At 48.4% G+C, this 12,500-nt stretch overlaps 3 protein-coding genes across 4 annotated transcripts in view; 1 reads left to right on the forward strand and 2 right to left on the reverse strand.

Moving 5' to 3' along the window:
• The window catches only part of csmd2 (CUB and Sushi multiple domains 2), a 396,217-nt gene that overhangs the window by 85,379 nt on the left and 298,338 nt on the right, over positions 1 to 12,500 (forward strand). The window contains exons 6-9 of the mRNA XM_031586639.2: positions 3,119 to 3,284; positions 5,667 to 6,279; positions 8,485 to 8,611; positions 9,199 to 9,551. Of these exons, the coding sequence (XP_031442499.1) occupies positions 3,119 to 3,284; positions 5,667 to 6,279; positions 8,485 to 8,611; positions 9,199 to 9,551 (1,259 nt within the window). The remainder of the gene's footprint in view (positions 1 to 3,118; positions 3,285 to 5,666; positions 6,280 to 8,484; positions 8,612 to 9,198; positions 9,552 to 12,500) is intronic.
• On the reverse strand, positions 2,626 to 6,493 carry LOC116225099 (mucin-2-like). 2 transcript variants are annotated; one of them, XM_031586710.2, is made up of 2 exons: positions 5,054 to 6,493; positions 2,626 to 4,855 (listed from the first exon to the last, which is right to left on the reverse strand). In XM_031586710.2, exons 1-2 carry the CDS (start codon positions 6,491 to 6,493, stop codon positions 2,924 to 2,926), a joined length of 3,372 nt encoding a protein of 1,123 aa, XP_031442570.1. In that variant the 3' UTR covers positions 2,626 to 2,923. The 2 variants fall into 2 exon arrangements, with proteins under 2 accessions (XP_031442570.1, XP_042566572.1); XM_042710638.1 differs by having other exon boundaries at positions 2,626 to 4,722; positions 4,822 to 6,493.
• On the reverse strand, positions 6,529 to 11,564 carry LOC116225100 (SUMO-specific isopeptidase USPL1). The gene is made up of 9 exons (XM_031586712.2): positions 11,461 to 11,564; positions 10,615 to 10,750; positions 9,989 to 10,111; positions 8,938 to 9,637; positions 8,716 to 8,808; positions 8,461 to 8,602; positions 8,011 to 8,136; positions 7,629 to 7,789; positions 6,529 to 6,934 (listed from the first exon to the last, which is right to left on the reverse strand). Exons 2-9 carry the CDS (start codon positions 10,714 to 10,716, stop codon positions 6,534 to 6,536), a joined length of 1,848 nt encoding a protein of 615 aa, XP_031442572.1. The 5' UTR covers positions 10,717 to 10,750; positions 11,461 to 11,564; the 3' UTR covers positions 6,529 to 6,533.

A 12,500-nucleotide genomic window follows, 5' to 3' on the forward strand; every position in this document is an offset into this window, starting at 1 on the left:
TTCCTTCCTCACCCCTTTCTCTCTCTTTTCCTCAACCTCCTCCTCTTCTCTTCTCTCTCATCTCTTCCTCACCCCTCCTCTCTCTTCCTCACCCCTCCCTCTTCTCTTCCTCACCTCTCCTTCTCTCTCTCCCACCCCTTCTCTCTCTTCTTCCTCACCCTGCCTCTCTCCTTCCTCACCCCTCCTCTCTCTTCCTCACCCTCCTCTCTCTCTTCCTACCCTCCTTGCTTCTCTCTCTTTCTCCCCTCCTCTCTCTCTTCTTCACCCCTCCTCTCTCTCTTCCTCACCCCTCCTCTCTCTCTTCCTCACCCCTCCTCTGCTTCTCTCTCTCTTCCTCACCCTTCTCTCTCTCCTCACCCCTCTCTCTCTCTTCCTCACCTCTTCCTCTTCCTCACCCTTCCTCTCTCTCTTCCTCACCTCTCCTCTTCCTCACCCCTTCTCTCTCTCTTCCTCACCCCTCCTCTCTCTCTTCCTCACCCCTCCTCTCTCTCTTCCTCACCCCTCCTCTCTGACAGGGTTCCCATCTTGCCCTCCTCGCCCCATTTCTTTATTACAATCTACCCCCCCCCCCCCCCCAAAAAAATAAAATAAAACAAAATAAAAACAACAAAACAAACAAACACAAACAGGTTATAGCCCATAAATATGCCAGGGCTGGAGTGAGGAATTGTACCTCACCTCAGTTTTAGAGACCGGCAATTTCCAGAGCAGTTAATTGAAATCGTACGGTATTCCATAAAAAGCTGGCCGGCACGGCTGAGTGGCTGTTCATAATGCACGACTGTATTGTCAATGCCACTCCAATTACCAACGGCGCCTCGCATACGTTAGACCGCAGACTCAGGGCATCCAAATTGGTGGAACGGCTTGGCACATCATCTTTCCTGGACTATTAGGTTTTGGATAGTGCCAAGATCTTTTGGCCAAAACCACAAACACCGCCCATCCCTTTCCTCGCTCATTTTCCCTCCCATCTTTCACACTCACACATGCCGTCAAAAATTCCTGTTTTAACTGGCTTTTAAAACTCCACCCACCCACTCATCTTACAGGGACAGTACGTACACATACACTCACCTTACCGTCATTGAGCGTGTCCGTGTAGTCAAACGATTCATATTTCAAAGGCCTCTTTCTTTTCTTTCTTCTAAAAAAAAAAAAACACACGCTTCCGAGCAAGCACACGTATTTGTTTACATATGGCTGGTTCGCAACGCATGACCTTTTGCATTATACCGCAAAACTGGGCTTTTCATGGCCAGTGCCAATCAGATTGACGCACTGAACCGTAAGGGTGTAGAGTAGAGTGGCAGGCTTTAGCCTAGCACAGCGTGAAGGGCAATCAATCGAGCATGATGGCTTCTCATCACGAACAGCCAAAAGGCAAACCCAGATGCATGCTTGCAGCCGAGCGCCCCTGGAGCACTGCGGATCATGCCCAGGCGCTACCCGCCCGAGCGCTCTCACCTTGAAAGCATCGCTCAGAGGCAGGAATGTATCCACGTTTTGAAAGCACTGCTCACGGTTGGAAACATGTTTGAAAGCGCCGCTTATAGGCTCAAACACAAATGTCAGGAATCACCAGGGCAAAAAAAAGAAACGATATTCAATTATAGTCCCAGGGACCGCTGCCAGTGCGGGGACCAGTGCTCATTAAACTGGCCTTTTCTCTGGCCCGGTCTATGATGTACCACCCCCCCCCCCCCTCTTCAGCCACCCACTGACGGGGAGAATATCAAAGGATCGCCAGTGCAGCCCTCTCAACTAGTTTGTCTACGGTGTGTAAACACGCATCCTTTAGGGACTCTTAAGGCTATCCAAACACACCAGTGATGTGACCTGAGCTGCCTCATTCTGACCCGCACTCCTGACCTGTTCACGTGGACTTTCATTCCAGCTCCACTTTTAATGTTAATTTTAGTTTTCCTTTTCCCAGGCATTAATCATTTTTCCCCACACAGGCGTTAAAAGGCGATCTGAAAGCTACCAGGGTTTTTCGCACTGTGGTCAAAGGATATATTTAGTCGCTTCCTCACACAAAAGCTACCCGGGTCAGAGTCACAAACACTTAAGACCCCAGGCACGGCAGTAACAGACTAGTAGAAAACATCTCGCTTGTATGTTTCATGGGATTATCAGTCTGGATTGTTGGCTTTGAATAAGGTCACTATGTTAGATGGACACCATATGCTCAAACCCTGCGGTAATCCCGATAGTTAATGGTGTAAAGGCCAGCAATGTTTAATACCACACTGGCCACATGTTTAATACCACACTGGTTAATACCACACTGCTTAAGACCACACTGGTTTATACCACATTAGCCATGTTTGATACCACACTGGTTTATACCACATTAGCCATGTTTAATACCACATTGCTTAAGACCACACTGGTTTATACCACACTGGTTAAGACCACATTAACCAATGATCTTGGGATGTGATTTTCAGTCAAACTGAATTACATTCACCAGCTGGCATGTCGAAGATTAAAAATCCAAATCACCTGATTTTTTTGTAAAATTGAGTCAGATGAAATATTCATTATTAATAAAAACACTGATCTGATCACAATATCAAATTTGGTTTGGTACTTTACAAAAAATGACCATAGTACAATAACCGCAGTAATAGCAGATGTAGATCTGTTTTATTCTTGTTAGTTCGTGCAACATTCCTCTTATTGGGTACCAAGGTAACAGGTTTTTAATGATTGACAACCATCCTAAGTTTAGAAAATACTCTTTTATTTTAATTACAAATGTCTTTCTTCTGTACATAACTTTAGAACAGAAATAAATAAAACAGCTATTTACATTAATAAACAATTCTAAAGCCTGAATTAAACTTTTAACTACCTTCACATAGCTCACGAAAAGTGACATTGAACAAGTTTTACGGAGGAACAGACCATTTCTGACTTATAGGAACATATCCAGCGTGTCAAACTCAGTATTTTCCACAACCTTCTCTGGTGCGTTGGTGTCAAAGATGACATCATCCAGGAAGTCATCAATAGTCAGGAAGTCAGGAGCAGGGGCCGTGGAGGGGGCGCTGAGCGGAGCGCTTGTGGGGTATAGATTTTGGGGGTTCTCTGGGGCACTGCCACTCATCAGGTGCCCGAACGCGTCCCCTCCACCCCCGGCCAGCATCTCCAGCATGTCGGCTCCGTCCGAAGACATGGTGGACGGCGTAGACGGCGTGCCGGGCGACAGGAGTTGCGAGGACGCCGGGCTGGTGTCGGCTGACGCGCCGCAGATCACGCTGGGCGGAGCGCTGCACGCCTGAGGGGCCGGCACCATGCCCCTCTCGCGTAGCATGTAGTCCAGCTTCGCCAGCTCCTTCTTCTTGGCCTTCAGCTTCTTCAGCATCTTCAGTCTCAGAGAGGCCGTCTTCACGTCCTCAGGCACCTGATCAGGGTCCTTCTTAATTTTCATCAACGCCGCTTGGCCTTTCGGAGCACAGTCAGGCCTGGCGGCCATCTTTCCCGGAGTGGGTTTCTGCGGAGCGCTAAGTGGAGCTTGGGGTAGAGATGGCGTTGTGAGGGGTTGCTTGGTGAGGAAACCTTGCAGCCCACCGGAGCCACCCAGCCTGGATGAGCTGCTGGGCGCTTCCCTCTGTTGAACTTTGAAGCCGCTGAACATTTGAGGTTTAACTAGAGGTGCGCTGTTAAGGTCATGCTTCAGCGTGACTTTAGGGAGAGCCGTCGTCTTTGTGTTCCTCTCCTGTGACTGCGGCGGAGGATTGGGCTGGGGTTTGGAAGGTTGTGGGGGAGAAAGCTTGCATTTTGGGGACACACTAGTCGCGGACAGGGAAGGGGAAGGGGAAGGAGGTGGGGGTGAAAGCTTGCATTTTGGGGACACACTAGTCGCGGACGGGGAAGGGGAAGGGGAAGGAGGTGGGGGTGAAAGCTTGCATTTTGGGGACACACTAGTCGCGGACAGGGAAGGGGAAGGGGAAGGGGAAGGAGGTGGGGGTACCGGCGTGAAGGACGCCACAAAGGGAGTCTCCACTGAAGTTGACATGGGGAGGCGGCCATGTTGAGGTCGGGGAGTAACGATGGAGGGGAGGATGAGCTCAGGTGCCTGCAGCTCATCTGGTTCAGTGTAATCCATTTCTATATCCAGGTTCAGTGTGATTACCGTGTCCATGGCGAGGTTGTCTACTGGTGTGGTTTGCGCTGTTGGATTCTGCGTTTGTGGAGTCTGTGGTGGTGGTGGGTATTTCGTTGTTGCTGTTGGCACTGCAGGGATATGGGCTGCTTGAGTGTTCTGTGCCAAGTTCTGCATTCCTGGTGTTTGCGCTGGCAGATTCTGTGTTGATAGGATCTGCACTGTCGGGTTATGGGTTGCTAGGCTCATCATTGTTGGGTTCTGGGTTGCTAGGGCCTTCACAGTTTTCGGTGCTAGGGTCTGCGTTGTTGGTTTCTGTATCGCAGGGGTTTTTGCTGATTTGTTTCGCTTTGCTGGAGTTTGCACCACAGGGCTCTGTGTTTTAAGGGTTTTTGCTGTTAGGTTCTGGATCACTGGAGTGGGTTGAACAGAGTTCTGTGCTGCAGGAGTTAAAGACGTCTGGATCTTCGATTGTGGGTTTTGTGAACATTTTGGGTACGGTACTGTTTGAAGTAACTGCGTTGAGTTTTGAACTGGTGGGTTGAGCAGGGATGGATTTGTCACTGACGACGTTAGCCGTGTTGGGATCTGTACAACCGTTCCCGTTAACAGCGCTGGATTCTGCACCATTGTTCTCTTTAGCGGTGTTGGGTTCCGCTTGATTGTTCCCTTTAACGGTGTTGGGTTCTGCACAGCCGTTCCCGTTAGCAGCGCTGGATTCTGCACAGCCGTTCCAGTTAGCTGCATTGGGTTGTGCACCATTGTTCTCTTTAGCGGTGTTGGGTTCCGCTTGATTGTTCTCTTTAGCGGTGTTGGGTTCTGCTTGATTGTTCCCTTTAGCGGTGTTGGGTTCTGCACAGCCGTTCCAGTTAGCTGCAGTGGGTTCTGCACAGCTGTTCCCGTTAGCAGCGCTGGATTCTGCACAGCCGTTCCAGTTACCTGCATTGGGTTCTGCACAGCCGTTCCCGTTAGCAGCGCTGGATTCTGCACAGCCGTTCCAGTTAGCAGCGCTGGATTCTGCACAACAGTTGGCATTGGCCGTGTTGGGCTCCGCACCACGAAGAGTAGCCTTTCTACTTTGCGCTTTGTTGGGGTTTTTAGTCCGGGGTTCTGTTTGGGTGAAGCTGGCTTTGTTGTTTGTTGCACTTTTAGAGTTTGTAGTGATATGTTCTGTGTTGCTTGAGTTTGCTGTACAAGGTTGTCTGAAGGAACAGATAAGAGTGTAGGGTTTTGCAGGTCCAGAATTTGCGAAGTCAGATTCTGGTCCAGGTTACCTCCTACTGGAATATATGGAGTTGAGCCAAGTGCTGTGTTGTTAAATAGTGATGAGTTCTGTGCCCCAGTTGGTGCTGGTCCATGGATCTGACCTACTGGGATGAACAGTGTAGTGTTCTGTGGTGTCGAGGTGTGCTGTGCCAGGTTCTGTCTTGTAGGACTTAAAATGTTCACTGACTGTGCTTTTTTTCTTTGCGGCGTTGTTTTCAGTTTCTCTGGGGTTTTCAGTGCTTGCGGTTCCGGGTTCTCCCCTTCTCGGATGTTGTTCCGTCTCGAGTTCTGCTTCACCTTCCGCTCGATCTGTTTAATTGCAATCCTACTGCTTCTCCTGATCACGGGACTGGAGACCTCGGTGGGCTCGGTCTCCTCAGCCACCAAGGGTTCAGCTGCTCCCCCAACTGCAGGGGGGTCAAGGGACGCCTTCCGATTCTTAGCCTTGGCTTCCACCTTCACCTGCTCCAGAGTGAGCGTGACAATGTCATTATGGGACAGCCCCTCAAAGGTATCCAGCAGTGTGGCGCTGCCTATGGAGGTGTCCATCACACTGACGTCGGGGTCAATTGGCTTGAGCGCCTCCACAAATGTGTCCTCAAGTGGGGACACGAAAGACACGTCTTCTGGCGGGACGACTTCGACACAGACTTCCTCCTCTGGTTGGGAGTCCGTCGATGAAGGGATATCCACTGGGGTGCATGTATTGGACACGAAAGACACGTCTTCTGGCGGGACGACTTCTACGCAGACTTCCTCCTCTGGTTTGGAGTCCGTCGATGAAGGGATATCCACTGGGGTGCATGTATTGGACATGAAAGACACGTCTTCTGGCGGGCTGACTTCTACGCAGACTTCCTTCTCTGGTTTGGAGGCTGTTGATGAAGGGATATCCACTGGTGTGCATGTATTGGACACAAAAGACACGTCTTCTGGCGGGACGACTTCTACGCCGACTTCCTCCTCTGGTTTGGAGTCTGTCGATGAAGGGGGATATCCACTGGGGTGCATGTATTGGACACGAAAGACACGTCTTCTGGCGGGACGACTTCTACGCAGACTTCCTTCTCTGGTTTGGAGGCTGTTGATGAAGGGATATCCACTGGTGTGCATGTATTGGACACAAAAGACACGTCTTCTGGCGGGACGACTTCTACGCCGACTTCCTCCTCTGGTTTGGAGTCTGTCGATGAAGGGGGATATCCACTGGGGTGCATGTATTGGACACGAAAGACACGTCTTCTGGCGGGACGACTTCTACGCCGACTTCCTCCTCTGGTTTGGAGTCTGTCGATGAAGGGGGGATATCCACTGGTGTGCATGTATTGGACACGAAAGACACGTCTTCTGGCGGGACGACTTCTACGCCGTCTTCCTCCTCTGGTTTGGAGTCTGTCGATGAAGGGGTATCCATTGGGGTGCATGTAGTGGTTTGATGCGAGTCTTCCGATTTAACCTCCCAGAAAATCATGTGGATTTCTTTTTCAGGGATGTCCAGCTTTGAGTGAGATTTGCCTCTTGGATCTGTAAAGTCGTTATATGCTGTCCAAGACCCTATTTAAAAAAAAAAAAAAAAAAAAAAAAAAAAAAAAAAAAAAAAAAAAAAGAAGAAGAAGAAGAAGAAGAAGAAGAAGAAGAAGAAGAAGAAGAAGAAATGAAGTGGTTCAGTAGGTTAGAATTTTTTTGGCAACCGGCATCTGGACCTTTTTTAGAATTTAAATGAATGATTCTTTGAAATGAAGCCATCCCATAATACCTCATTCCCCATTACACCCAGTCAAACCTTTGACATAACACAAATTGTGAAAAGCGCAACAGAAAGGTCAGCATGGACCGGTGACTCTAATGGAGTGACATTTAAACAGCATCACGTAGAGGGGGAACGCAGCTTCATTTCAATCTGTGTGGCACTGGCTGGCAGTCCTGCACTCACAACGTTTCAGACCTGCCACACTGTGATGCATTAGTGTGTATATCCACACATGGCTGTGGGAACTCACCATCCGACTAGAGAGGCCAGGAGATGCATAAGTGTGTATATATACACCTGGCTGTGTGAACTCACCATCCGACTGGATAGGCATTAGTGTATATCCACACATGGCTGTGTGAACTCACCATCCGACTGGAGAGGCCAGGAGATGCATTAGTGTGTATATACACATGGCTGTGTGAACTCACCATCCGACTGGCGAGACCAGGAGATGCATAAGTGTGTATATACACATGGCTGTGTGAACTAACTCACCATCCGACTGGCGAGACCAGGAGATGAAGAGGTTCTCGCTCTCCTTATGCTGGATCACCACCGTCACAGCGTACTGTGCGTCCGCGTAGCCAAACGAGCACGCGGTGACATCATTATGGGGAACACCGTTAACGAAGTGCAGAGCAAACACTGAGGGAAACCTGTGGAGTAAAAGAAACACTTCATTTCAAATCCAATACATTCAATGCGATGGAAAAAAAACAAAAAAAAAAACAAAGAGCTTGTTGGGAAAATACACGTGTGACAGTGAACCCAAAACAAGAAATCCGCCTCATTCACAGCACACTTAATCTACTTCCACCGAATGGGTGTTGTGTGTGATGTGTGAGGTGTAGTGAAACACCAACGCCAACGTCCTCACCGTTCCTGCAGGATCTTCTTCTTCTGGTTGTTGCTCTGACAACGGCTGCATGTAATCTGGACCGGAGCGCTCAGTGGATGCAAGTCAGACACCAGCTCTGTGTAGGCTGTTACAGTACTGGTACAGCTGAAGGGACAGACAGAGAGAGAGAGATGGAGGGATGGAGAGAGAGAGAGAGAGAGAGAGAGAGAGAGAGAGAGAGAGAGAGAGAAACAAATGATTTAAGAATTTTTATCATGACTGGCCATGTTAGTGTTCAGTCGTATTAATGTGACGTTACAATTAGACGGCCATTAAATTCCACTGTGGTCAGCAGCACTTCATCTTCACCAAAATGATTCCCTGCCCATATTTACTTCCCGTCTGGATTAGAAAACATAAGGGAGTGAGAAGAGCCCCGAGCACCGATCCTGGCCACCAGAACCTCGCTACAGGCTCCATCACACCCACCTGCTGCTGGAGCTGCATCCACAGGCCTGACAGTCGCTTTCCCACCGGACCGAGTGCTGGAAGAGCTCTTTGGCATCGCTGTCCAGCTCAAGGAGGGCAGGAAGGGCCAGGGCGGGCGTCTCCACTGTCCGCCGTATGAGTTCTGGAGAGGGCAACACACAAATTAGAGCGGAGTGATTGGAGCCAAGCTGAGAGCGCTGAGGAGCGACCGCTGACACAAAGCAGTCAGGACGAAATGGTGTCGTCGTCGCTCACCTAGTTTGCGCCGAAGGGGATGTTGCAGCAGCTGCAAAACAGATGATCTGAGATCAGCCAACTTTTTCTCTCCTTCTTGAAGAGCGTCAATTCCTGAAAAAAAAAAAGAAAACCTGTAAGTCAATGAACAGATATATAAAAAAAAAAAATCCCCACAAGCATACGCCCTCAGATGAATCCAACCATCTTGACTAATATGTCTGATTAAAGCATCTCACGAACCTTCCTCCATCTGGCGATTAGACTGGCGCAGTGAGGAGGCGCGCTCGTAACGTGCGCACAAATCCCAGACAGGTGACACATCCGGAGTGACATTCTTCCTCTTCCTCCCCTGGGAGCAGTCGCCGTGCCGACTGGATGACAACGACGACGACGACGACGACGACAACAACGACAGCCTCAGAGTCTTACACTGAGCTAGAGCCACCAGCAGCGAGTTCAGCCAACTCAGATTACTCCCGCTCTTTTCCTCCACGGATGCAGGATCCTCCACGGAAAGAACCTCGGAACGTTCCGCCGAGGCGGACGCACGCGCGTCGAGTTTGTGAGCGGCCCCGGTCGCTGGCGTGCCCACCGCTGGCGCGCTCACCTCCTCAGGTGGCGCACACACCATTCCGCTGCTGTCGTCATCCTCGCAGACGCTACCGTCTCCGTCCCTGTCCGAGGAGAGGCCCTCATTCTCAGCCGTGGCATGAAGGCAGTCGCCGTTCTGAGTGGACGGGTCGGGCAGTGTGGCACCATTTGGGTGTACGGAGCAGGCTTTGGCAGGAGGCTCTTCGGTTCTGGCACGCTTGGCCGAGGGAGGCACGAGGTCTGGGCTGTCCGGGGCGGCTGGGGTTTGGTCGGGTTGGTCGGGTACAGGTGTGGAGGAGAGGCTGGACAACACAGCCTCCAGTGGTCTACTCACCAGAGGGAAAATACACTACACACACACATATAGGAGAGAGGGAGAGAAAGCATTACAATAAATGCATCTCACACACACACACATCTCCCACCAGACTAAAACCGTATTCACGTCCTGAGTGTTTATAGAGGGAAATAAATAACTACGCAAAGAAACAAACAAACAAACAAACAAACAAACAAAGACTGAAATAAATGAACTTCGCCATCAAGCAATTTATCAACATTTACCCTGCCTACCTGCTTCCCATTGCAGAGCAGACAGGCAGACAGATGCACAAAAGAATGAGCAACGATCACAACAGAACAGACAGACTTGAATACGGAGGGACCCAGCTGAGGTCATCACTGAAGCACTGAGACTTACCATAGGGCTTGGACAGAGCCTGATGCTCTCCTTGTGGTTGATGGCATAACTGCGGAGAGTGACAACCTGTCCCTTCGCCTCGCACCAGGGGCATGTCTCTGCCAGCCCTGGACCGTCCTGGGACTGAGGAAGTCACAGATATGAATACACAAGGAGCAGTCAACATGGCACAGGGCATACAGCTTAAGGAACAGGACAGACACGCTGTGAGATATGGGCATCTCAAGAATGTATTAGGACACAAGCAGACACAAAAGGGATTCCATTAGTGTGAGAGATGATATAGCTACTAGTGCGTAGCTATTTCTCTTTCACACTTAGTACACTCTGGGCTCCCCTTTTGCCACTTCATCCTTTCACGTTATTACAATTTTACTGAGTTATTTTTTGTAAAGTATCAACTAGCAGCAACAGAATTTTTAAACTTTGGCCTTTTTGAAATCAGTGATTTCCTTTCAACTGATTTTTTTTTTTAAACCTCATGGGTGTGAGTTTTTATAATAGAAGGGGCAAATAGCATCCCGTATAGTTAGAAAAAAAATAAATTAAAAAAATAATAATAATAATATTGTGTTTAGAGCTTTGCACACGTGACCGCTTTTTGGAGAGAACCAAGTTGAACTGACTTTTCCCAAATACCCCGCCCAGGCAGGGGCCGGACCACTTATACCAAAGCTTCCACCACTCATTGTGAAGCCTGAGACCATCCTGAGGGGTGATGATGCCATCTGCCACTGAGCTCAAAGTCAGTCATGTCTGGACCTGAACACGGATAAACATGTTAATGTTTTTAATAGACCTCCGTATGTTTTACAAAATACTACATGAACAACTGTTAGTGTGTTGTAATCCAACTGAAAGACTAGGGCCTGAGAGGACAGGAGATGCTGAAACACGTGATGATGCATATGCTCGCATATCCTATCCAAATGGAGAGACTGTCATCTCCCGGAAGCGCGAACCACATGCTTGTCAAACAGTTACATTCAACAACAGAACGATCAGTAGCCAAACACCTGTAACGTTGCGAGCCACGCCTCCAAAGAACCCCATATACGACACTGGGAAATCTATATGAACACCGACTTATCTCGCAAGTTAACATTACAACGATTCCCAAAGCAGTTAATTTGTAATGCTAACCTTAGCCTGCCAGCTATTGTTCTTGAGATCATTAACAAAACCTAGATTAGCACGAATTAACATAAACAAGTTATCCATTTAATTTCACAACGTTACAAGGACAGGGCGTGAATGTGCTACAGACGTTTGAACATTTCTGTTGACCAAATGACTTATGTTTAATGTGAGATGCTTCACCGGCACTAAGGCTGCTCAGATTAATTCGTTGCCGCCAAGTCAAACCTGCCCTACCGCTACATATATAATTGTATTCGGAGCTGTCGGACACGCAAATACTGATATTATAAGCATTCTCTATCATAAATTATCCGACAATGGGGATACTTTACCTTCAAAACGAGATTAAATCGTCTCATCTGACTACAGCAGCGTGCTCGTCGTGTGTTCCGTACAACAAACGTTTGACTTCCGTCTCTTCTTCGCCTGCCGCATTGCAGTAAGGTTGAACCGACCATGCATGGTGCAACACTGCCTCTCGCAGGCCTGGAAGGGAAAATTAGACATCGCGGCATGAAACGTCTTCAAAATGCAGGTGGAAGGATAGAGAAAATACTACTAAAAACTAATAAAAATGTATGAATGATCTAAAATAGATAGCCATTTTGTGTTGTTGTTTGTTTTTGTTTGTCGTGCTGTTTAATCAAGAATAATTGTCTTCTGACATTGTTTTTTTTTTTTTTTTTTTTTTTCTGTAAAAACAGAAGTTATTTTATGATATAATTAAAACAATACTGCAAGACCTTTGTATCCACCCGATCTGACTCTGTAGTTAGATCTTTATCTACTGAACCAATTAGTTGGCCTACCCACAAAATATTTGAATGTTTTGAAAATTCTTCTTCTTCATCTTGTTTTTCCTCTTCTTCTTCTTCTTCTTCTTCTTCTTCTTCTTCTTCCTCTTCTTCTTCATTCTCTTTTCTTTGTTTACAGTGTTCTAGATTCTTTCTCAGGGTGTTTTAAATGTCACAGTGAGTGGATGACTGCTGGCATGTCTCTCTCACCGCCCGGCTGCAGGGAGAGTGAGATCTCTGTAGGGCACTGGACAAAAGTGACACGAGGGGAAGATATTCATTTCAAGGAGCAGACATGATCCGTCTCTCCCTTCCTCTCTCTCTCTCCCTCTCTCTCTCTCTCTCCTCTCTCTCTCTATCTATCTCTGTTTCCATTCGTCTTCTCCCCTATGGCTGTGCTCAAGATGCCATTTTGTTCTTTTGCTATCTAGTTTCCATGGCAGCCATGCAGGGAGAGAGAGATGGAGACAAAGAGGGAGGAACGAGGGTGTGTGAGGAAGGGTTGGGGGAAAGACAGAAGGAGATAGAGAAAGGGAGAGAGAGAGAGAGAAAGAGAGAGAGAGAGAGAGAGAGAGAGA

The sequence above is a fragment of the Clupea harengus genome, chromosome 19 (genome assembly GCF_900700415.2).
Source record: "Clupea harengus chromosome 19, Ch_v2.0.2, whole genome shotgun sequence".
Classification (NCBI taxonomy): Eukaryota; Metazoa; Chordata; class Actinopteri; order Clupeiformes; family Clupeidae; genus Clupea; species Clupea harengus.

Bases quoted from the DNA above. Each gene is read 5' to 3' on its own strand.
- LOC116225099 (XM_042710638.1), bottom strand. From the start codon at position 6,493: ATGCACACCAGTGGATATCCCTTCATCAACAGCCTCCAAACCAGAGAA. The intron at 4,723-4,821 runs TAACGGGAACGG...ATCCAGCGCTGT, and splicing joins TGTGCAGAATCCAGCGCTGC to TAACGGGAACGGTTGTACAG.
- LOC116225100 (XM_031586712.2), bottom strand. From the start codon at position 10,716: ATGGCATCATCACCCCTCAGGATGGTCTCAGGCTTCACAATGAGTGGT. The intron at 8,809-8,937 runs GTTCGTGAGATG...TTTTTTTTTCAG, and splicing joins TAATCGCCAGATGGAGGAAG to GAATTGACGCTCTTCAAGAA. The intron at 8,137-8,460 runs GTGGGTGTGATG...CTGTCCCTTCAG, and splicing joins GGATGCAGCTCCAGCAGCAG to CTGTACCAGTACTGTAACAG.